We start from the raw sequence: 24,830 nt of genomic DNA on the forward strand, positions 1-24,830 counted from the left end.
ATGGGTGGTGTTTTGGAGTAAAGGAAGGTAAAGTACCTGGTAGTCTGGAAGACATCAGCAGAGCAGAGAAACAACTAAAACAAACTGCAGTATCAGTCTGAAGATGAAAATCCACATTTAAAAAATAAAAAAATATATATAAAAAAATAAGGAAACATATTAAGCTGGATGGATAACATCAGAACTTAAAAAAAAAAAGGCCACGAGGGACAAGCAGCATGAACACAGTAAGAAAAACCAGCAAGATTTTGAAAGGTAAGTAAAGGATACTGCTAGTCGAGTTCTGTATTCCAGAGGAAAATTAAAGCCATTCTTGGTATGGAAAAACGTTTGGCACTTGAAAGGAATGAATGTGAGGACAAACCTTTTGAGATAGGAATAAGTCATATTGAAAATTAAGAAGTAGATAGCATATATTTGAAAATGGAATGCAATATGCATTAAAGAGAAATACGGGAAATGTAACCTGATGCATGAGAAATTGAGGAAATTATTACGAATTTCAGAAAAAGCTGAAAGATGTAAGATGAAAACTTGACTGGAGAGGTGGTAACTGATTCTGTGAGCATCAGCAGGTCATTAACTGCAGGAGGGAGTGTCCAAGGTGGACGTAGGTTGAGGAGTAGGATGGAAATGATAATGAATGGCCTGCACTATTAGATACAGAGAATGAAGATAATATCCAGGTAATGTTAAATTATAACCTAAAAAGTGGATGAAATACCAATTGAACATAACAGGCACAATATTGCAGCAAAGAGGCCCATACAAAAATAAAATATCTAAGACAAAGATACAAAAAAAAAAATATGATACCGCAAGCAAATTGATAGGACTTTATAAAAGCATGAGTGATGTTGGCTGAGCAAAAATACTACACAGGTGATGACAGTATTAGAGGAAAGTAAAGGAGAAATCACCCTGAAAGGCATTAACAAAAACAATGTTTTGATATGCTGTCGCTGGAAAGTCTACTTCATAGTAACCAGATAATGTTGGTGTTAATCACATCAGCTTCACTATGAAAGTATAGTGGTATACAAAGGAAGTGGAAATGGCCACTCCCAACATGGGGACAAGCATTCTCATTTCATGCACGAACACTTGACGAGTAGTGATCCACAACCCTGTTGATGTGATTGTGTGGTCCCTTTGACTTGAGGCACTTGCTGCTTGAAGGTGATGGTGAAGAAAGTAAGATTTGTACTACAAAAAGAGGTCCACAAAAAACAAAGACAGTGAAACACCCATGCCATTTTTTCTTACAAACAAAGAGGAAAACAAAAGTAACAAATGTAAAGAAAATGCAAACTTTGAAGAATATCATTTTGGATTACCAGAGAAGAGCAATTGCTATTATAAAATGAATGCAAACTTTGTTTACCAGAAGCAGGGTGCAATTGCATAACAGAAACAAGAAAAAAATGAGCAAGAGAAGACCAACAGGGAAACAAATTCTGTTTCAGCACATTTTGTGTTATTAATACTAATGATAACTTTAATGAAGCAATAAAGTCCCACTCTAAGCAGTGAATATCAGTATCCAGAACAGTGCCAGGGAGATTGTCCTACTGTTTTGCGTTATATGGTATGATATTCTTTAGCAGCAGGAATTGCACCATCATGACACCTAAGCAGAATAGTGATGCTAGTGCTTCGTGAACAAGCAACTGTAATTCCAAAGGCACACGCACCAAAGGTGTTGGTAAAACTTCTCTGTTGGAGTATAACTTTTGAAGGATGACCAAATAGCATATCTGCCAAGAAACCACCACTTTGAGGGTGTAGAGGCTAGACAAAAGAACTTAAGCACGTGATAATAATACTTGCACCTCTGTAAGTACAGCGAGTTTGAAAACGTTACCAAGTTTTTTGGTAACATTTAATGATATATTCTGTGTATGTAAAATAAAGAAAAAATAAGAATTGGACCCAAAGGTAATGCTATATGCATTGAATAATTCAATAGGAATTTCTGTAATCTGGTAACTAAGGTTTTCATTTTCTGAAGGTATGCTCACAGATCCAATCTAATCTCTAAGACTTGTTTTCGGAAAAAGGGGGAGCAGAAATCCAGACAGGAAGGTATATTTATTCAAAGGATGTTGCGTGAAGATTTTTTACCGATCAAACTGAGGTCATTATGCATTCCTAAACCAAATCACAGAATTTTCCTCTGAGGAACTTGGAAACAGTCCAGAATGATAAACTTTATTTTAGCCCTACCACTGTCATGGATGACCATGAGGCCCTACTGTACGTTTAAACCTTGTAATTTGAAGTTCTTGGAGGCTACGTGCTAAATCTCACTCACAGTTTTATAAGTGACATGTAGCAAGGAGCTGTGTTGGTGATGTTTTTGTGAGCCTAGACTTGCAAGAAGTCACATAAATTCTTGTTCCGCCAAAGGTATAGGGACTTCATTGAGTCCTTTAAAAATAAAATTTATATTTACTCAGTATAATGAAGGGAGGAAAAAAGCACCAACTCAGACAAGTCAAACTTCAAACAATAAAAAAAGTGAACTCTGGAATATGCACAAAAATTCCAATCACTATAAATGAAGCAAAAGGAAAAACAGCAAAGAGGGGAAAGAGAATTAATTATAAGGCTTAAAGAGGCAATTGCAAAGAAATACACGTATGGCTATTAACCAGTGACAAAGATAAGAAAATAACAGAAAAAAAAACACAGGAAATAGGGAAGACCGATTGATTTTGTAGTGTACTTTAATATGAACAAATAAATGAAAGAATGGAGGTTGAAAAAAGACGTAATAAGGAGCGTAATATCCTTCCAAACAAGAATTATCTACTATTTACTAGTATGTGTATTCCACAATTTTTTAATTGTTTCGATTATCAAGGATCTAATTAGTAGCCAAATTTCTCAGTGACTCGTATCACCACTTAAGATGTGAAAAATTAAATTTTAGTCCTTCAGTTACACTTTTTAGCTTTATTCGAAATTTGACTTTATCCGAGGGTCCCCAGCACCACATTAAATAAATACATATATAAAATATCTGTAATTTCATAAAAAAATTTCAGACACTGCACTTGGATGGTTGGCAAAGCTGTGCGAGCAGAATAAAGCGTCGGTAACGGTGCTTACAGGCATACGCAGGATGAGAAGGGGTTATTGTTGGGGTGGTAGGCCAGGGAAAGTTTTGGGGTGGGGGGCCAGGGAGGACGGGTGAGGAGGGGTAGGTGGGCATTTGACTTCTAGAGAGCTTTCGCGACTAAGTCACTAGTTTATTGCGTTTAATTGGCCGAGACATATTACAACATCATACATTATCAAAAGGTAAAAGGTGCTTGGATAGGCAAACACTTGTGTTTTTTGCAGACTTTCGTGCTATTGACAGAAATGCGTTCGTCATTTCACTTCATTGTAGTTTTTGGTTTTGAGTGGCTGATTGAGTGTTTCGTGATAATTATCATACAGATTTCCTTCTCTAATTCGTTACACTAAGAGTATCAATGCACTTTGTAGCAAAGCGTGATTTTCTCCTTGTAAGTTTTACATAATTTCTCAGTACTATTTGCACTTTGAACAGTTGCTGCTTGATCATGCGTCACGATGCTTTCCCCTCAACACATTGCCTTCGTTGTGGTGCCTACAGCGTTGCAGGTGCTGTTATTGGTGTGTCTGCTACATATAGCCCCACCGCTTTCCAAGCTGGAAATCGTCAAGAGGATCGGGGCCGGTTGCTCAAGGACACGTGTCATGGAGTATGGTGCATTGCCGGGTTAACCCTACGGACTACCATGTGTTGAATTTGGTCTGTTTGTTAAATTCATCTACATGTATCATCAAACCATGGCTGGTCATTTGCCCTGAATTTGATGGCCTTTCTGGGGACATACTTATGAAAATAGCCATCAGCATTTCATATAACTTTTTCTTGGGTTCAGGATCTAATATAGCATATGAAATATTAAGTGGCTGACAAGCTTCAGTAGTGCGATCCCAATTGGCTCTAGGTTTCAGCCCGACCATTTTTCCAGTGGTGGCATTAGGAGTATACTGATTGACAGATATGTCCATCTCAATGGCACAATGATCAGAAGTGCCTATATATTTACAGACCTAGGACTTGACAGTAGCTGGAACGTCTGTGAATAGAGGTCTAATCTGTAACCAGAAATATGCAAGAGTTCCTCAGTTAGCTGGACAAAATCGTAGGATACACAGAATTCAAGAGCAGACCAGCCATGTTGATCTGTGGAATCTGAATTTAGCCACTCGCTGTGCTTTGCATTAGTCTCCACAAATATTGAGTGTAACTTTTAAATCCAATGACAGCCATACTAATCCTGTCCAAGGGACAGTCATACTGTACGTAGAATCGTTCAGATAAAGTCGTCGTGACTGGGGTAGATTTGGGAAATCTCAGTATACTGATGAATTTCAGAACGAAGAACGTCCAAAGCATATTTTTAACTCTATTTTTGACATTAAGGTGCAAATCATTTTTACTCTTTACTTTTGACGTTTCGGTACAAATCTTTTTTAACTCTTTATTTTTGAGTTTCGGTACAAATCTATATCCATGTCGATGTCTTTTGCTCATTTCAGCTGATTTTTCGAAAATGGTACCAGATTTGTACCAAAACGTCAAAAATAAAGAGTTAAAAATATGCTTTGGATGTTCTTCGTTCTGAAATTCATTAGAATCGTTCATATTTGGATTGCGGTATATAGCAAAATTTACTGAAAATTTTAAAACAGAACCTCATGACAGCTACACTCGAAATTTTTCTGACGTTAAATAGGTCGTCCCAGCTTAAGTGTATACAGCCATACCTTGCATGTGGAATGTTACGACAATAATAAAGTTAGGACCATCATACAGCAGGATTAAAAACTTAACCTTTGGCCTGTTACTGCTCACAAGAGTCCCAATTAAAAACATCATATTGTAGTTACGGGCTGGAGAGCAAGAAAATTTGACCTTAAGCACAGAATATTTGGGTAAAGTACTTAGCAATTTTTTCTTACTGTAATGAGCAAAAGATCCTTGGTTTTGAGAGTAATTAAGGAGGAAATCCTAAAGCATGTTCTTTTGTGATTTGCCAGGGTGTGGTCTGCAGGATATTGCAAGGGTGGAATTTTTCCCTCATTGAACAGCATTTTTCTGATGGTAGAATTTTAGCCCTTTGAACATGAAGTAAGTGCATTGCATTCAAGTTTCCTGTTAGTGGGATGGACGACAATCCAAATGATCCTTCGTAGCTGGGGCGTACTCGGGTATTTGGCTGCCAGACTATTTTCCTTGACGGTTTTACCCCCTAGTTTAGTTATGATGTCATATGTTATGAGTGTAATTTATTCTGGAAGCTTCCAGAATAAATTAGAAGATATCAGCTTTGCATTTAATGGTTAACATCTCTGATCACTTATTATCCCATCAAGTCCAAAAAATGTTATCTCTCCCTTTGCATTTTGTTGCATAAAAGTTGCAAATGACATCAATAAAAAATTTGGAATTAAATGTATCATAGTCTCCCATGGCTTAAACAAAGTTACCATATCTATATCAACATCAGTTGAATGTTTATATTTTTTTTATGGATAAGTATAACTTTTTTGTTCACGGCTAACTTCAACTCCCTTTTAGCTTTCTTTGTATTTTTAACAAAGAACAGTAAACTTAAAATACCGAGTTTCAAAATGGCAACATGAATAGAATATGAAATTTATTCAAAGGGCTGAGCACTGGGACCTATGAAATCATTCAGCGCTGTTAAGAGAAATAGAGAGTAAAAAGGTTTTAAAGGTGTAGCAGGAGGAAAACCTTGCAGTTGCACTATAAAACAATTCTTAGGAGAGGTGGAAAGACGGAAGGGAAAAAATGAGTGGAGGTACAGTAAAGTGCACTGATGGAACTGCCTTCCTATGGGGTCACCAAATAACAAATAAGAACTACAGAAGAGATCAAAAAGCTTTCACATGCCATGGATATGTTTGTGAGGAACTGTTTGGGACAAACCAGACCTGTCCAGTTGACTTAGGACAGAGGATTAGTCTAAGATATGATTGTAACTGAAAAGATCATAATTATTAGTATTAAGCAGCGAGAGAGACAAATCTGAGTCAGTTTTGGTGTTCAGGGAATGATACCTGTTGTCTTATGGAGAGGAAAAAAAAATAAAAACATTTCCTCAACTGAAACTGCTGTGCAAAAGAATTGCAGCTGGGATATATACTTTCTAAAAATTATTATCGGAGCCACCCTCTGAAAAATTTATACAAATTATATAAGTGTATTGTGTGGTAAATTTTGAAATTTATAAATTCCTTTTTCAGTCAGAAGGTGGCACCACATGATGGTGCTCCAGTGATGCACTTGCAGCTCAGACATGAGCAACCTACTTCAGGTAACTCAAGGCAAGCTTAAAAACTAAACAGTTAGTACAAAGTAAGAGGACTTTACAGAGAAGGAAATTTAATCCAAGCCAAGTGTAAAAGCTCTTCACCACACTGAAAAATTTCAAGACTTTCACATAATGTGGTTTCAGCCAACAACAAATGTCTTTGATTTGTCTAGACATTTCTTGTCTTGGATATCTGGTTAATGGAATTTTTCATTTCAGTAATATCCATTTGTAATACCTGAAATCTTGACCAGTTTTCATTCGCAAGGAGAGAAAATGAATCAAGGTTGGATATTGTCTTGATTTGAGTATGGTTAAGGGCTAATGAAGTGTATGTTTCCCTACTTTGGTCGTTTAGGGGTCTACTTTATTCACTAACCGTGGTTTATAATTCACCCGGGTATTTTTCAATGCTTACCATGGAACTACATTTAGACAGGATACACCAACTTTTCTCTTTTATGGGCTACCCTAGATTTATTTAATGTTCCTAGAGCCTTGAAAGCTGTCGTTTGTTGAGAACAGCCCAGCACACAAGGAGCCAAGCTTTACGCAACTTTCACCTTGCTCAACCACTAAAGCTACCTGAATTGTAGAAGACACACGCATCCAGCCTCATGTTCTTAAGAGTAATCATGAATTTTGTTTTAGATCGTACAGGAGTCATCACATGCTTGGAGTGAGCTGAATCAATGAAAGTTTTGAGGTACTACATATTATGAATGGGTTTTAAGAAGATACTTTTTGAAGCTACCCACCCAACAGCAAAGGGCTTGAAGTCCAGGAATCCATCATGAGATTTCAATCTAAAATTAAAGTTACATTTTGTGCCAGGCCTAGAAATCAAGAATTTCATCTTGTAGTAGCAATAAAATATTTACACAATTTAAATTACAGTGTGCTGACATTGCAAAAACTTAAGGACATGGAAAAGTTCAGAAACTAAAACACTGAAAAGTAAATAATAAAATCTGAGCATGTACTGTAACAGAATCCCAGCATGTTTAATTTGCCCATTCATAAAATCCCCCCCCCCCCATTTAACAAAGTACTACTCTAATTAAAAATGTGGGCTTCATATTATTAAGGACTTTTAGAAAAATTACAAACCTGTCATAAATAGGTGATCACCTGATGTTCAACGTATGGTTCAGATGGCTTTGCTTATTATTATTATTATTATTATTATTGCTGCAGTACAGTATTATGATAATTACTACAGTTATTCATGATAAGCAAAACTGTCATTACCCAAAACAGTTAAACATTAGACAACCAAATGGTATAAAATAGACTTGATACTCATTGGGCATTAGAACAGTTTAAAGGAAAAGAAAAACAATTATACAACATTTAATTTTAATGGCATTCTGACGAGTTTTAGGCTAAAATACACCAACTGAAACTTTATTTTCAATTGTTATCCTTTCCAGACAACAGACTGTCTGTTACCTAATACTGTCAATATTTCTGCCAAGCTACCAAAGGACTGATAGCTAACTCCAGTTTGCACTGGTAGCACAATCTCATACGTGATTCCTTATGTAGGATTTCAACGTCTACAACCTCAACACCATGCTTGTTTCAGATGTATGAATCGTGTCCATTGCAGTGCACTGAATCCTTCTGGTCTTCTGAAGCCTAGCGTTGTACATCTTGATCTTCCACAACTTATCCATACGCACAACATATTTACAACTTCTAATACAATTAGAACTCAAATGCCCTTTAGCACAGCACAACATGCAGCAATAATATGCACTTCGACTTTTTCCAAAACCACTACAATACTCCTATCACTCCAAGTCTTTTCAGTGGATTTGCAATGAACTGCACAATGTAACATTTAATTAATTAGTTGCACTGAATGTCTGCAGCACAAGTTATGAAAAGGAGTTTCTATTGAGCTCCATAAACCTTGTTCTTCTTGAGACCTTGGCATTTCAAAGCCTCAGGTACAGTCATAAACAATCGTACTATATGATGATCTTAGAACACTTATGACAAGAGTCAAGACTACTGACAAAAGGAACATTGAATCATTTCAAGACATTTTGTACAGCAATGACATATCTGGACATTTAATTACATCCTAATGACACACCACCACTTTCCCTGAGCAATAACTGACAAAGGCCTTGCAAGGTGATGCTCATGTGGGGGTATTTAAGCAACAACTTAACTAGGCCAAGTTAAATGCTCAGGGACATACTAAATTAACATTTTTCATTAAATGTAATATATCTATATTTTTATGTAGCATCTGGAACATCCAGACAACATATACTTCACAAAATATAGTTTACAACAAAGTTCTCAAGGACTGGGGATTCTACTATCCTAGTGGGAGAAAAATCAAAACAAGATCAAAGAAAACAACTTGCTTTACTTGAAGATCTCCTTTAGCCTCACTTCCTTCCAGCCTTACGGGGGATATGATGCTGGAAGGCAGTGAGGAGTGAGGATAACCAAGGGAGGTGCAAATAATGTCTATACTCCTGAAAAAAGGAAAAGCCTTACAACTGGGATAACTTTCAAAATTATTGATAGGTCTGTAAACAAGTCTTCTTGGCCTTAAAAGCCAGTATTAAATTCCAGTGTATATGACTTTATCGACACAATGAGATCTGATACAACTGCATGTTTGAATCTATAAGTACTACCTGTTTTTGGTCATATTAACTTTGCAGTATTTAATTGAATTTCCTCCAATATCATACATCAAAGTACATTAATTACCTAATTTTCATTTGAAAAAAATGCATGAATATACTTTTTTCCATTTCATTACATACCATGGTCACACAATAATTAACAAATGAAAAGATACTGGCACTATAACAGAAAGGGCAAAAAACCAACTAACTTGTGAATTATCAACAAAGAAGCAGATTCCAATTTAGGAATTATATTAGAATAATGCTATCCATTCAAAATTATGCTGCTTCTTGTCAATAATTTCACACACACATACATGTACAGTATGAAAAGTATTATATAATATATATGCATACAAAAATATTAATGTGCAAACATGTTAATACACATACTGTTGTATTTATGCACTGAAGGAACCAATTCCAGACCAATGGCTAAATTTTCATCACACTTAATCAGAAGTTGGTTAAATAGGTGTGTACATATACGTGGATGCCTGCAGTCTACATTACAAATGTATGATCTGTGTAACACATACTTTGTACCATGTACAAACTCTTAATATATGCATATATATATAAACACTCTATGTTAATACTGATACATGTGTCTGTATTTCACTAACAGTAAATTACTGGATGTGTCAAAGCATATCCGCAAGCCCCTCACACCTACTCAAGGGGGGAGTCGTGAGGGTGCAGGGGTCCTGTTTTAAAATCGGGCATGGACTTCAACACAGCAAAAGATGGGCGTTTCAGTCATTTGAGTTATGGTGCCAGGAATGAACTTCATTACATTCACAAAACTTCCTTCATGTAGCTTATGGAAGATTTTGCACTTTCAAAAATATCCTAATACAATGACAAGTGCACTGCAGCATCAAAACATAAGCCTTGGAGACTGCAGAAACATTTGTAAATAATTTTTTTCTAATTAAAATTAAATCTGAATTTGAGCACTTATTCATATGCCCTATAAGGCATTTTGTTTGTGCTTCTATTTTGAGCATAGAAAGCCTCTACCTTGTTATTCCTCCATTATATCTGCAAAAATAAATTGAAAAACATCCATGGTACTAAATTGAATAGAGGATGTATGTCCACAAACAAGTGCTAATTGTGACAATAATAAAGGTGACATGGAAAATGAATGTCTACAACTTCCATGTTTCTTTGGTACATATTGAAAGATTTGGGTTACAAACTTAATTTAAAGCTTAAGTCAATATCAACGTATATAAACTTTTTTTTAAGTAACACTACACTTGATCAACATATAGCTGAAACATAAGACAACATTTAGTATTTACCCTCTACAAATACAATACAAATCTTACGATTGTTACTGAAGTCTTACTCAAACATAAGGGAATGAATGGCTCCATGATCATGACTTCTTACAACAACAACAACAATAATAAATTTAATAATAAAAGTAAAAATAATAATAATTACAATACGCTGTGTTAAAAATTATCTTTGCATCAGCTACATTTAGTTTATAATAGATTTTATTAGCCTTCCTCTTCAATATTTTCTCACTGTTACTTTGGTCTGCAAGTAACTTACCAATATACATTTCATCATCATTGGGAAAGATGCATGCAAGTACTATACTTATTCCTTTAATAAAGAAATCAGTAGGAACAAAAATTCATGAAAGGGCGAGATCCAGATGGAAGGCACGGGTCTCCAAAGTCTGCCGAGTATGATAACATTAGGGTGGTGGTGTGAAAACTGATCAAGGGAGTCCGGTTCTGCTGCTTTTGCATGACGAGGTAGCATTCTGTTGGTCCAAAATACTGTACATCCAGTTTCTATGCCCTCTGACTGGTTAAAAATTATGGACCGTTTTTCTGTTATTCTGGTTGGCATATAGTTGTCTGGCTTGTGTACGAGGTCACATGACTCGTGCCAGTTTTTAACATGATTTCTCTGCTTGTGGGAGACCTTCCTAGGCATGTTGCTTGTTTCCTCTCCCAGATGCATGGTCTTGTTGGGGCAGCAGGTCATGTGAATTGCTGTTAGGACAGTATATAATACTTAAAAGAATTGTTTCCTGCATTATTTAAGTCAGGTTTCTACTTCAGGATACCAAGTGTTTCTAATATCTGTATTCATCTTGCGTCAGGGGGCACTGCTGATTATCGTGTGAAAATGACATCACAAGCGATGGTGGTGGTGTACACTTTCCCATGTGGCTACTGATGGCCCTTTCTTGAAAGTAGCAGGAGATCCACTGCAACAGATGCAGTTGTCATCCCACTATAAATGCTGGGGCATCCATGATCATAGCATTTGTACTGGTAATGGAGTCTTTTGTTTTTATTTTGGTAATAAATTGCAAGTAAGTTTTTTGTTGGTAGCTAGTCGGAGATACATTGTTATTAATACTTTCATTCTCCAAATATTTATTATACATTCTGTCTTAATAGTGGAGGCTGAGTGTGGCCTCCCCGGACGTTGGTTGCTGCTACTGGCTGCTCTACCCACACAGCTGGTTTGTTAATTTTACTCGCTGCTGTACCCACAAAACAACTTACCATCTAGCCGAACAGATCAATGAGGTCCTTACACCTAATGTTCTGCACAATTCAGCAGTAAAAAGCAGCAGGACCCAACTCCTTTTATCAGTCTTTAAAGCAATACTTTAATGTGATCATAATCAACAGAGCTTGAGAGCAACTTGATTTTGATGCCACAGGAGGAACTACAATCTTACAGTTACCTGATGACCCACCCTTTCCACCTGGATCTCTCCCTTCCCAAAATTTTTGCACCTCCTCATTTCCTTATTAAGGAATCCCTATAGTAGTTGTATCCTTCCCTGATTATGAAGAAAAGAATACTGAACAGTTTTAGTTGCAGAACGAACTAACAGCATGAAAATATTAATTGGAAAGAGTGAAAAAAATATACCATAAACTAAATTCAGCTGAAGGTGAGGTAATTTTTACCCATATGTTCAAATGAGGGTCTCCTTCCAATCAATAATAATATATAATAGTTCGCCAAAAGAAATCTTCATATCTGAAGCAAAATACATTAATGATGTACTACAAAGATTGCTATGTTACCAACATATGTTTTTCCCATAAAACCAAAAATTATTGTGATATTTGTGTGCACATTTATGTGCATTTACATATACATACAAACAGACTTACAGACAGATATATAGACACCCCAATAAAAATATAATGGTTTCATATTCTGTTTGGAAATTAATGCCTACTTGTTTTATATTCCTTACCAATAAGAGATATTCATCATTCCATAAAGCATACACTACACTTTACTGGCATCATATAAAAAAAATGAAGCAATTAAATAGTGTAAAACAAAGCTAACAATAAATGATATAGGATGACAAAAGTAGGAAGATACCAGAGAAGCATCAAGATCAGATACCCAAGCTAAGGCCTAAGCAAACAAATTATTATGAACATATGAAACCATAACTTAAAAGACTTGGCAGTGGTTAAGACGTTTGTCAAGCTCACAAAGGTTGCATCAACTATAATACCTGTATTTGTTTTGCAATTTTGGTGCCTATTTTTATGGTCACAAACCAGGCACCTGACAACTCTCTTTAATCAATTGAGCTCAGAAATAACGGTATTCATCCATATATATATATATATATATATATATATATATATATATATATATATATATATATATATATATATATATATATATATATATATATATATATATATATATATATATATATATATATATATATATATATATATGTTAGTAGACAATATACTCTATATACATATATTGGACAGTTTGCCTAATGGACAACAATCTCATTAAACCCTTGAATTAGGTTGCCATGCTCTGAAAACCTTTCACTGAACTTTTATTTAGAATCAAGAACAATTCATTATTGTACCAGTAGATAAACGGTGGTAATAATTTGGTTTTGTTTGTAAAAAATATTACACTCACATTTTAATCACAGAATTTGTCTAATAATGCATTTGAAATCAGTAAATTTAATTCCTACAGATAATAGAACAATATTTTTTTATATATATAAACTTCTTGTACCACCTTACTATAGATTTTATATATCTCGTCCATAAATTCTCAAGATCCCATATGATTAGGTTAATGGCAAAAGAATTACTGCAATAAATAATGCATCCCTTAGCTGGTTTTAGCAGCCATCAGTGTCTTGAATACTTTCATTACTCTTGCTTTCTCTTTCATGACTGTATGAAGATGATAATCTGCTGTGCAGATCTGGATGGTAAGGATGAGCTTGACAATGGTACAAGCTAAGTCCAAAGTTCTGATGGTATAATGTTCACAATATTTTGTGTATCTGTGTGCTTGATGTTTAATATACTGTTCTCATTATTTTCTCTGTTCTCCTACTCTGCTTCACGACTTTGTTTCGTAACTTTTGTTATTCACTCATATTTTTATATTAACTTTATCTCTCACTTTTTCCCTTATACATTACTTTACCCTAGACTAGTCTATTTTTTTCATTCACAACTCTGATGTCTAGGTTATTCCGCTCTTTCCCTCTTCAGTGCTTTCTTCCTTTACATTCAAAGTAATTTATTGGTATTAAATGTACACTGTGGGAGTCCCTGTATAAATAAATATTGAATAATGAACATGTTCAAAAATATAAATGTACAAATATATTGTACAAAAAAATCTGCATTCAGATTACCAATGCAAACTACTCTTTACAGAGAAAAATATCAGCCATGGGTTGATACTTGAAGAATTTCACTTGGATCCAGTGACAATCCTTCTCAAGTATTATTCATAACTATTTTATGAAGAAATAAAACACTGTTTCAACTCGGAGACAGTACCACAAGGCATACTGATATTACTGAAGATGGAAACAAGAGATTGCAAATTTAAATGAGTAAACTAAAAGAGGTGACAGATAAGTCACCACGCAAACAAAAAAGCCAGAATATAACCTGGGATTGTGTGGATGGTGTAGGATTAACATACATTACTATTTTTTCAAAGAAATCCTTCAACAAGTCCAATTTTATGCTATTTTCCACAGAAATGAATATTAAACACAACTGTAAGCTATTTAATTTATGATTTCTTTAACCACTGCACCAATTGTACATTTGGAGTTCAATATATGAAACTCACCTTACACAAAGTTCTCAGCCTTACTATTTAACTTTTATTTTATTAGTCCTAAAGGAACTGAAAGATAATCCTTATGAAATGACACATTTAAATTTATGGAACAGAAGGAAAGAGCAGCAGCCTTAATGACACTAAGAATTATTTAACTTCATGAAATTTTCTTAGTAGCCTTCAAGAAAATATAAATATCAACATACACTAAAGAACTAGAGACAATCAAGTTTTTAATGTGTATACTGATCAGCACATGACTTAAAAAAAATAACAAGGGGTTTTCAGCAAAAACCATTAACTTGACATATGCCACATTAAACTCAATCAATCAATTTCAACAGTTCCTTCAGCAAAGACCTGACATTATACAACTAACAGTAAGTTTTTCCATATTTCCATATGACAATGATTCATATACATATGAATGATAGTATATTCACCAATTGTTTCTGTAACTATATGATACAGAAATTAAAATCTTTTGTACAGTATATCTAATTTGCCTATGAATTCTATGAGGCTACAGACAAGTGACCATTCATAGGTATATGCAACATACATATATATATATGATTAAATCAATGTGAACACAGTCTTTACAATGCCCTGTGCGTTGTTATATGTTGTGCAATAAGTAGCAGCTATAAGGTTGCTGAAATTAGTGATAATAACAATGTAACACAAAAGTTATGAATTCACATTGTATCTTTGGCAACAGAAAATGTAAGATTAAAACTGACTTAGCAATCACCTGCTTTGAAACAAGTAATCATGTTGTAAAGTTATATGTCACAGTATCCAATGGCCTATTGGTGTAAATCCACTATCACAGTAAGTGCAATTACAGTAGATGTATGTTCGTATAGTTTTTCCTTATGCAAATATTGCAGCATAAGTGGGTAAAATTTACAAATAAAGCCAAACCTTACTACAATGTTAAACTGTAAAAAAACAATGTCACCATTGCAAATTCCTATAATTAGAATTTCTCTTTTTTTTCTACCAAATAAACTACCTAACAAATCCAGTCACCTTACAGGATGAAAATGTTGATGTAAAAAAAAATTATCTGTAGTTACAACTGCTGTTAATTCACCACATTCATATACTTATTAGTCCTTTCCTTCTAAAATTCAGCTATAGAAAATCTTACATGCTTCCATGTTCACTGATTTCTGTAAATTCTTTTTATATACCATATTTTTCACTCGTTTATTTTTTGTCCTCAGATCTAACCAAGATGAAGTCAAAGACTACAGTAACTGTCCTGTATTCCTCTGCATATATTACTACACACCAAAAAAGTACAAAGAACAATGTCACTGCAAGAAGAAATGATGGAATATATATATTTGCAAGACAGTGCTTAAAGAGGTAGTCTAATAAGTGATGACAGAAATATTTGCAGCACTGAACAGTATTCTGTACTACCATCTTTATCACTGTGGTTCTCTACTCATGCTACTAATGGTCACTGAAATTTTAAAGAATCCTTGTTGGTGTGAAGGTCTCTAATTATTTAAGAAACCAAACAACTGTGCATACAACTGTGTAAAAATAATCATGAATAATGTAGGTAAATAGTGTATATTTGGTTTATATTTGAACAAAATATGCCATGTTCACTTGTTTCCCTATGTCTACATACCTGTCCATATTTACACAAATGTACTTATTTCATTTCCAAAATCACTATCAAACTAAGTATCAGTTAGTTTATTGGTTGTGGGAGCCTGCACAAAAAACAATAATAAACATATATAAAAATAAATAAATTTTAAAAAGGAGCCTCTTACATAAGCAAGCATTTAGTAGTCTTGACTCGGTGCTTCTTGGGGCCATCGATTAGTGGGGAGTTACGGATGATACGGACAACCTGTGAAAAATAGATACTGTGAGTCAAAAGTGAGATGCATATTAAAACACAATGCAAGTTTAAATGTTATGGAAACATTGGGAAAATAAATTTCAAATAATTATTTACAAGGATGGATGGCTGGAGTTTGGACTTTAGGTCAAAGGTTAGGATGGCTGTTTTAAAGGTCAATTATTAAGTGAAAATGAATTTATGAGTTTGTATATGTTCAGTCTGAAACAATCACTTCTTTGACAAATTCTATACATACTTTATATATACAAGCCATCATCTTACTGGAGTTATCTGAGTATTTTGAATGCTAACCTAGTTAAGACCTTGGTATATGCAAGGGATGATTAGGCCACTGAGGCAAGGCAAAAATTCAGTGAGCTGGCACTACCTAGCAACTGGTCAAACGGCTGATATGCCTCACTAGTTTCAAAGCTATATGTAATACCGAGAGGCTACTGAACACTACAATACTTATAGGTGTTTATACGTAATTTTCTCTATATGTAATGTTCTCAGAAGTCATGAAAATTAAAAATAAAATTAAAAGTCTTAAGACCCCAGGCCTCACATCTGAAATTCCTTGTTCTATAACGACCCCTAGTTTTTTTTGTGCACTTAGCATTCTCCTCAGTGGCTTTCAACTAAGCTCACTGGTATTTCTTTTGTAGTAAAGAACAAACCCTTTTACTGGCTAAAGCACTGTCTACTGTATTATATATTAAACCAAATTTTCTAGTGAACTATAATAATCAAGTTTAAAACAAATTGCATCTGAGCAAGATCCTTAGAGCCCCAATGGTTGGTTTTAAGAAATAACCTCCTGTCCATAGTTTGCAATTCCAGATACAGTATTTCAGAATGAGAAGAAAGATTTTCATGCGTAAGACTGTTAACTATGTATTATCACACATGGATTCACCTTTTCCATTTTAACATAACCATATTGGACTCCACACATTGCAGTGCACAACCAAACAAAAAATGTAAGAAATTCAAACAAGGCTTTCACGAAATTCAGTGATTAATTAGGAAACTAAGAAATATAGTTGCGATGTATCATAGCTGACTAAAATGAAATTCCTTGTCCTCCTTCTAGAAGAAAATGTGCCAAGTCAGTAGCACACAATTCATAAGCCAAGTCTTCTCCAGCATTGCTCAATGGGTCATGCGCCTCCCACCACACAAAGGACCAGAGAAGCATTACTTGCAATGGAAGACATTCATTTATTGAGAAGAACAGCTGATTATACATGTATAATCAGAAGCCGATAACTGTTTTCCATTACTGTTTTCATTTTTTGCTTTGATTTTTATTATTTAATGCTGATTTGTAGATTACAGATGAGTAACGTATGTAAACTGCATACAGTAAATGGTTCTAGGGTACAGTAAATACCGCAGAATTTCATGAAGGGCTTCTTTGAATTTTGTGTTACATTCTTGGTTTGGTTGTGCACTGCAATGTTGGGAGTCTGTTAAAATGGAAATGTTGAATCCATGTGTGGTTATAGTTGAGTCTTACACATGAAAAGCTTTGAATAATATTTTTAGTATACTGTATATATTGTGATTATGCCAGAACAATCTTTTTCACATAAATTTGTGTCAGTGCACTGGGGCCAACCCCAACATTCTCATATATATGCTACTACAATCAGCATTACCTCTTCATTTTGGTTTCCTACTCAGTTTTATTACTTCAGTGCAGTTGCAACTGGAACAAAAACTTTATATTTTGTAATGCTTTTTATCATATATCCTACTGCAACCTTTGATTTTCAAATGACATCACAGTTTTATTACTTCAGCACAGTTGCAAATGAAACAAAAACATTATATTTTGTAATGCGTTTTATCATATATCCCACAGCACCCTTTGATAGTCTGATCGACATCAAATGATGCCATCCTATTTCCAATCAATGAGATTCCCATGTCATCCACAAGCTTTGTCATTTGGACCTTTTATTTTTGTAATTTTCCATATCTGAACATACAATATACCACAATAAAGTACCATAGTCCATTCAGCTTCCAATCAGCTTTATACCATGTAAAACAAATTCATCGTGAACAATAAGAGAAAAAACTGCTGTCTATAACTAGTTAGTGTGTACTTTGCTACAGACAAATTTCTGTATTCACAAAATCTTATTTTAAGAGGCCAGCATCTGTACTACACTTTTTAAGATGTGTAATCACTATAATGTAAATGTTCCAAAGAATTTAGCGATTATGCTTTCCTGTTATTTACTTATATTAAACAACTTTCAGCAACAGAACCATACAAAGAGCAAACATATTCTGTTTGTAAGTTTCTTTTGTGTAACTTATTTTGTCAACAGTAAAGCTTGGGTACCAAGTCTTTTAAAAATAAATTTAATTGTACTTGGAAAGTTTTCCATAAACTTATTAGTCTTTCTAGTTTTTTTTAGGTAGTTTTACAACAAACAAAGTCAATGTATTAAATATGTGAACCTGAAAGGCAAACATAGTGCCTGTGTATGCCATTAGAATTGTGTATGATGTGCAAGTCAGATAAATGTTAATAACTTCCAATAATATCTGTGTTTACAACTTGTATTTAATAACTTCCTGTGCAAATAATCAGCAATTTTACAGAACTTAAACCTTAATAATTGGACTGCCACAAAATTTCCAAAGTATGGTAGTGTTCACATAATATTTGAGATAATGACGACTCATTAACTCAAACGTAAAATGCTTTGAGCATTCAATCATCATGTAACAATAACAAAAAAAAAAACCAGCAGTACATTTCAAGACTTTTACCTCATGGAAGGCTGAATCAACGTTCAATGGAGGATCCTTGGCACTCGTCTCAATGTATGAAAGGTTGAGTTTGTGGGCGAGTTCTCGTCCCATCTCTTCAGACACTTTCCTCAAGTGTACCAAGTCCACCTTATTGGCCACTAACAGCATGGGGTATGACTCCCTGGAAAAAAAGAAAAATACAATGTAAGGCTATAAAGTGAACAATGAAAACTAGAAAACTATTGAAGAGGGAGGTTTAGTCACTGTTCAAAGCCAAGTCAAGATCACATCCTTTATGTGCTTTAATCATCATGATTAAAACAGTAAACTTTTGTTGGAGGGAATTTTAATCTCTCCTAAACCCTAATAATAAATTGGTTATACAAGTAAGGAAAACACTTTACCTATGGCTCATCAAACTTTCTTAAAATTGGGAGAGATGCACACACAATACTACATAGTTGTGCTACTGATGCTAATATACCATCTATGATACTCTTTAATGGAAAAAAATACTCTGCAAGATGTATATCATTTAGGGAGTACTGTAGTTATTTTTTTAGGCTAACTTAAAGTTTTCAAGTTTTAGTTAACTAAAGATTTTAAGACCCCATGATTTAAATCTTATTATTTCATAAACTCTAAGCTAACAATATATTTATTACTGTCTTGTATTATGTTCAAATAAAACACTAAAAACCAATGTTACTGATTATCACTACAAAAATATAATTTAAAGCTCTCAAGTTCTAACACTGCAATTACGGATGGGATATTTATTAAATCTTGACATTACAAGAACTGTTTATCATCCTAAGGTAGCAGATGTTTGGTATTTTAACATTCATGAAACGATTTGCCTCCCTACCTAAAATTACTTTAATTTTTTTTTTTTTTTTTACTATACAATACACATTACAGTATATCTTTAGTAAATTACTTTCCCTTGAGGACTTAATAACTAAACTAAAAATACTGAAGATCCATTCAAAATCTCTTCAATAGATTCTTTCATTCCAAAACCCATTACTCAAAATGAGTCCACTCTGTACCCACAAAACCATTCCAGATACTTTCTTCTCTCCTAAAAAGAAAGAAAACAAGAGTCACCTGATAATACTACACATACATTTATTCATTTCACATTTCTTCAATTCTTTTCATAATAGCTGTGTATTTCACTTATGCAATCTGTGAATAATGAAATTTTCTCAAGAGTATTCTACAGAAGGCAGGTGGACAACAGAGTGGTTTTTTGCTGCTAATTAAGATTACACAAATACTCTGGAGAAGCAATCACAGCTGTTCTAAGTATAGAGCCATTCCAATGACCACACCCACAACCCAAACCACTTTTTTTTTTTTTTTTTTTGACCAGTGCCATTCCAATGACCAGGGGCATTGCAGTAATGAGGATACTGGCTGCTCCTTTGGTAGGAGCTACAAGAAAGAGAAGTCCTCAAAGCATAGAATCCTTCTTCCAGACAGTGCTCAGCAAGTCACCAATATCTAGTAGTCCCGAGAAGCACAAAACACCCCTATTCTCAGTGGACCAACATTTCAATATTTCAGAGGATGCTCCTAAGGATAATATGGTACCCTCTTCCCTTGGTCAAGCCTCAGTTCTTTTGTTGATGATTTTAATATGTTAGTTAATTTCATCCTCAGGAAGAAAGATATGGCTTCGGGGAAGTTCTCTAACTTGGTGGCTTCTTTAGACAACAAACAACCCTGGCCCTCAGGCTTCATGGCTACCAATTCATTCCCAAAGGAATGCTGTTGTAGTGACCACAGTATCAAGCTCATCAGTCAGCCCTTCCTCCATTCTGCTGGGCTACGCTACCCCAAAAACCTAAGCAGAAGTTAACTTTAAGCATATAGAATTCTATGAAATGAGAGGTATACATCAATACTGTATACTGTACAATAATTATGTATTAAAACACAAAACACCCCAAAATTCTGACACCTTAGCAAGGAAAATATCTTGTATAGGCTAGCCTTTCCAGACTATTCGTAATAAAGCAACTGAATTATCATCACATGCCCACACTCACACACACAAGCAATCCATTAAAAGTTGGGTGTGTGTGTGTGTGTGCACTCATGCAAAATGACTGCTGTGTATATGTAACAATAATTACAACACAATGACCAGACTAACCACGACAGATAAATGGCAATTTGGCACAAAAGCAAAAACTAAAATGATTGTACCATACACAGTTCATGCCTCTCTACCCCACTCTCTAAGGTGAAAAATTAATTTCAAAACAAACTTCTATGGAAATCTTTAAAATTAAAATATTAAAAATTAGGAAATAATAACCAAACTGTTATTTTATAAACTGAGACAGTCTACATCTGATTACTAAATACGAAGAAACCAATTTGAAAATAAAAAACAAAGAAAAATAAGTTCTGTAATGATGGATAATTTACAATAAAAATTTTGCACTGCCAGCGAATATCTTTAAATTGCTATGATGTATTAGATTACAGAATATTTTTGGTCATTGTCCTACATCAATTACTGTAAGAGAAGTTTCTACCATCAGTACAGTAAAAGGATTTTGACAAAGGAAAAATCTATTTCTGGGCCTGCACTGCATATGCATTTAATACCAACTTCTAAACTATAGAGGAAAGAAGTGCATATTGTATTTTTTTGCTATTTTTGTAACCTTTCCTAAACATAAAGGGACATATTAAACTGAATCAAATTTAAGTTCCATTGACCAAAAAAAAAAAGTTTTTTTAATTTATAAAATATGGACACACATATTACAAGTGTTTCAATAAAGATAAGATAAAAATACTGTACAGTACATAGGCTTTGGCTGAACATTTTTAGTGATACAGTATATTACTGTATACTTATAATATGCCTGCACTGAATAGTAGTGCTAATCTTAATTTATAATAATTTAGAGATTCAACATGGTTCTGGTCCTCTTTGGATACAAGAATGGTTTACCAACCGTCTGATGCTTCCAACAGATCTCCCTTAATGGAGGATCCCCTAAATAGGAATCTCCAATGATCACTACTACTTCATATATTACACAGGAATCTGAAAATCCCAAACCTTCATGCCTAGAGACTTGTTTTCAACCCCTACAGATCTACCTTCAACCTGTATCATAAAAAATTAAAGTAGTTATGTGGTTAATACAATACACTTAAAAGATAATGTGATCAATACAACTATTCCATGGATGCAGAAATGACCCTTTTAATCAGGTTTCTCTGACTGACCTGAAGCCTAAGATGGTCATTGTCTCAGGTTAATACATATCTAGTGAAGGTCCACAGTTATGTCCCTTGCAGCCAATTGTTGCAAAAGCAAAAATTCCTAGGAACCAAGATCAAGCCACTGTGCCCTTTGCCACTACTTCACTCCTGTACCATACCATGAATGAGGCCCTTCTTAGTCCTTATTAGAATAATTCATCTTAATCACTGGAGAACCAATAGTTCATGGGAGCTACTTTAGGTACCACTAGACCTTCTTACTCAAAGGACATTTATTGGAAAAGTACTCCCCTCTGTAACTTTTGCTGCTCCCAGGAGTACCCTATGGCAATATACAAGTCTCCCAAACCTCAACTCTCCCTGATGTGCCAGAAGCAGACAGTGGAAATATTACATTAAGAGAAGTTTTACATTATTAAGCTATGCTTCTTAACACATGTTCTTGTGTGTCTCTGACAGGTATAAGCTAAAATGATTTAATTCTTAATTTTTTACTACGAGTAATAATGAGACTTCCCACAGAACATACCCACTAATTATCTGCACTTCACAGATCAGACACATAACAAATCTTACAGCTGCCTGAGAATTGTGGCATCCACCCCAACCATATGTAGGACTAAAGGACTGACTGCTGTTTTCTTTCTTTAAAAATAGGGGATTTAGCATCTGGGATGATTATGCAGGGATGAAAAATAAATTTTGTTTTTGACATTACATTTCAGTTAAAGCTGTAACAAATTCTCTACAGACAGGGACACTAACTAATGTAAAAAAAAAAAAAATGTACATAGCTCTCTAATAGGGTTGTAACATCACACTTCTACAATTTTATTTTTGTACTGGTCATGCCTCGGAGTCTTTCTCAGTGATACCACAGTGCCTTTGGAAATTTTGATGTTTTACGACTAATGGCTAAAGAACTGGCTGTTCTACCTGCATTTGCACATCCTTCAATACATTCATAATAAGGGATCAAGCACTGATCAATCATTATGCTTTATACAACTTATGTGAAGGTTATCTCTATGGGGACTGGCTGGTTTATAGGTTGAAATCTTTACTGGGATACAGCAAAAGTATTTGCACTACGAATAAAGGACATACATAGTAATTTTAACCCTTTCAAATAAAAAATCTAATGTCTTCCCACTCCATCAGTAACTGTTCAATACTAACATGGTCTTAACCCTTGCAAAAACAATCACCTTCACAAGGTGATATCTTAATATAGTTAGTTAAAAAAATAATTTTCAATGCTAATGCCATTAAAAAACAGCCAAATTTCCATTTTCAAAGACATTAAAACTAATATCTCATGGTCCAAAAATAATGGAGAAAACAAGTTTCAAGTCATATGGGTGAAGGTGTGAGATAAGAGCTTACAAACCTAGATCAGCCTGACCATTGCTGATGCATTTTATCATTTTTAAAAGTGCTGACTATCTAGTATTAATGAGAAAAGGTGCTATAAGTCAATTCTGATGGCACTTTTTTCAATCAAATTTTTTGTAATTTCTTTTAATAAACTACATACAATATATTTATTGATCAAATAAATTTATGCTTTAGTTTGTGAGAATGGTTCTGGAATATCTCTAAGATAATGCAACGAATTTGTTATTAGTCAAGCCGAGACCCTAGTTTAAAAAGCAATCTGCTACGAGCCTGAGTTGATTAACAGGAGCAGCAGCCCATTACATCAAAAAACAGAAGAATAAATAATAATGCAAACAACAAAGATAAACAAATTTGATAAAAAAAAAATAACTAAGACAAAACATATAGTAAGACTCATGCGAGCTTGCTCAACAGCACAGCATTTGTATCCAGTTAAACTTAAAAGTTCCAACGAATCAACTACATGGTTATGAAGATCATAACATAATTTGGTCACAGCCGCAGCCGCAAGAAAACTTTCTTTAAAACTGTGTGCTATTGAGGTTCACAAGAGAACAGTGTGGCAGTTATAATTAACTCCATCTCTAGTAATATATGAAGGATGATTTTCAGGAAGATCTATATGCAAAGGATGATCAGAACTGTGCATAATTTTATATACAGCAAGTACTACAAACAAACTGAAAGACGAATGTCTTTTCCTGTAATACTACAGTGTAATATGAATATAAGAAGGCCCATAAAACACTATTTAAAAGTTGAAACCATATATTTCGGGCACTAGCTTCTGTGGCCCTGTTCACTGGTAGAATATGGACAGGTGGAAAGTTACAATGGTATATATACAAAAACATAAAGGTGTGGCCCTAGGCCTCCGATGCTATGGAGGTGGCGTTTCTTAAAGGAGAATGGCCAAATTCCCTAGTGGTTTTTGGCCTCATTAGCTCCCGTTTGGCGATGGATTCTGGCGGTCGGCGTTTCCTGGAAACGCGACCGCCAGATCCATCGCCAAACGGAGCTAATGAGGCCAAAAACCACTAGGAATTTGGCCATTCTCCTTCTTAAGAAACGCCACCTCCATAGCATCTAGGCCAGGAAACGCGACCGCCAGATCCATCGCCAAACGGGAGCTAATGAGGCCAAAAACCACTAGGGAATTTGGCCATTCTCCTTCTTAAGAAACGCCACCTCCATAGCATCGGAGGCCTAGGGCCACACCTTTATGTTTTTGTATATATACCATTGTAACTTTCCACCTGTCCATATTCTACCAGTGAACAGGGGCACAGAAGCTAGTGCCCAAAATATATGGTTTCAACGTTTAAGTAGTGTTTTATGGGCCTTCTTATA

At 34.7% G+C, this 24,830-nt stretch overlaps 1 protein-coding gene across 1 annotated transcript in view; it reads right to left on the reverse strand.

Moving 5' to 3' along the window:
• Positions 1-14,110: 14,110 nt before the first annotated feature.
• Positions 14,111-24,830, reverse strand: part of LOC136837728 (ras-related protein M-Ras-like) — a 57,432-nt gene continuing 46,712 nt past the window's right edge. Inside the window, exons 3-4 of the mRNA XM_067102642.1 lie at positions 18,843-19,005; positions 14,111-16,055 (exon numbers count right to left, since the gene is read on the reverse strand). Coding sequence (XP_066958743.1) covers positions 15,972-16,055; positions 18,843-19,005 — 247 coding nt within the window. The 3' untranslated portion in view covers positions 14,111-15,971. The remainder of the gene's footprint in view (positions 16,056-18,842; positions 19,006-24,830) is intronic.

This window comes from Macrobrachium rosenbergii, chromosome 59 (genome assembly GCF_040412425.1).
Source record: "Macrobrachium rosenbergii isolate ZJJX-2024 chromosome 59, ASM4041242v1, whole genome shotgun sequence".
Taxonomy (NCBI): Eukaryota; Metazoa; Arthropoda; class Malacostraca; order Decapoda; family Palaemonidae; genus Macrobrachium; species Macrobrachium rosenbergii.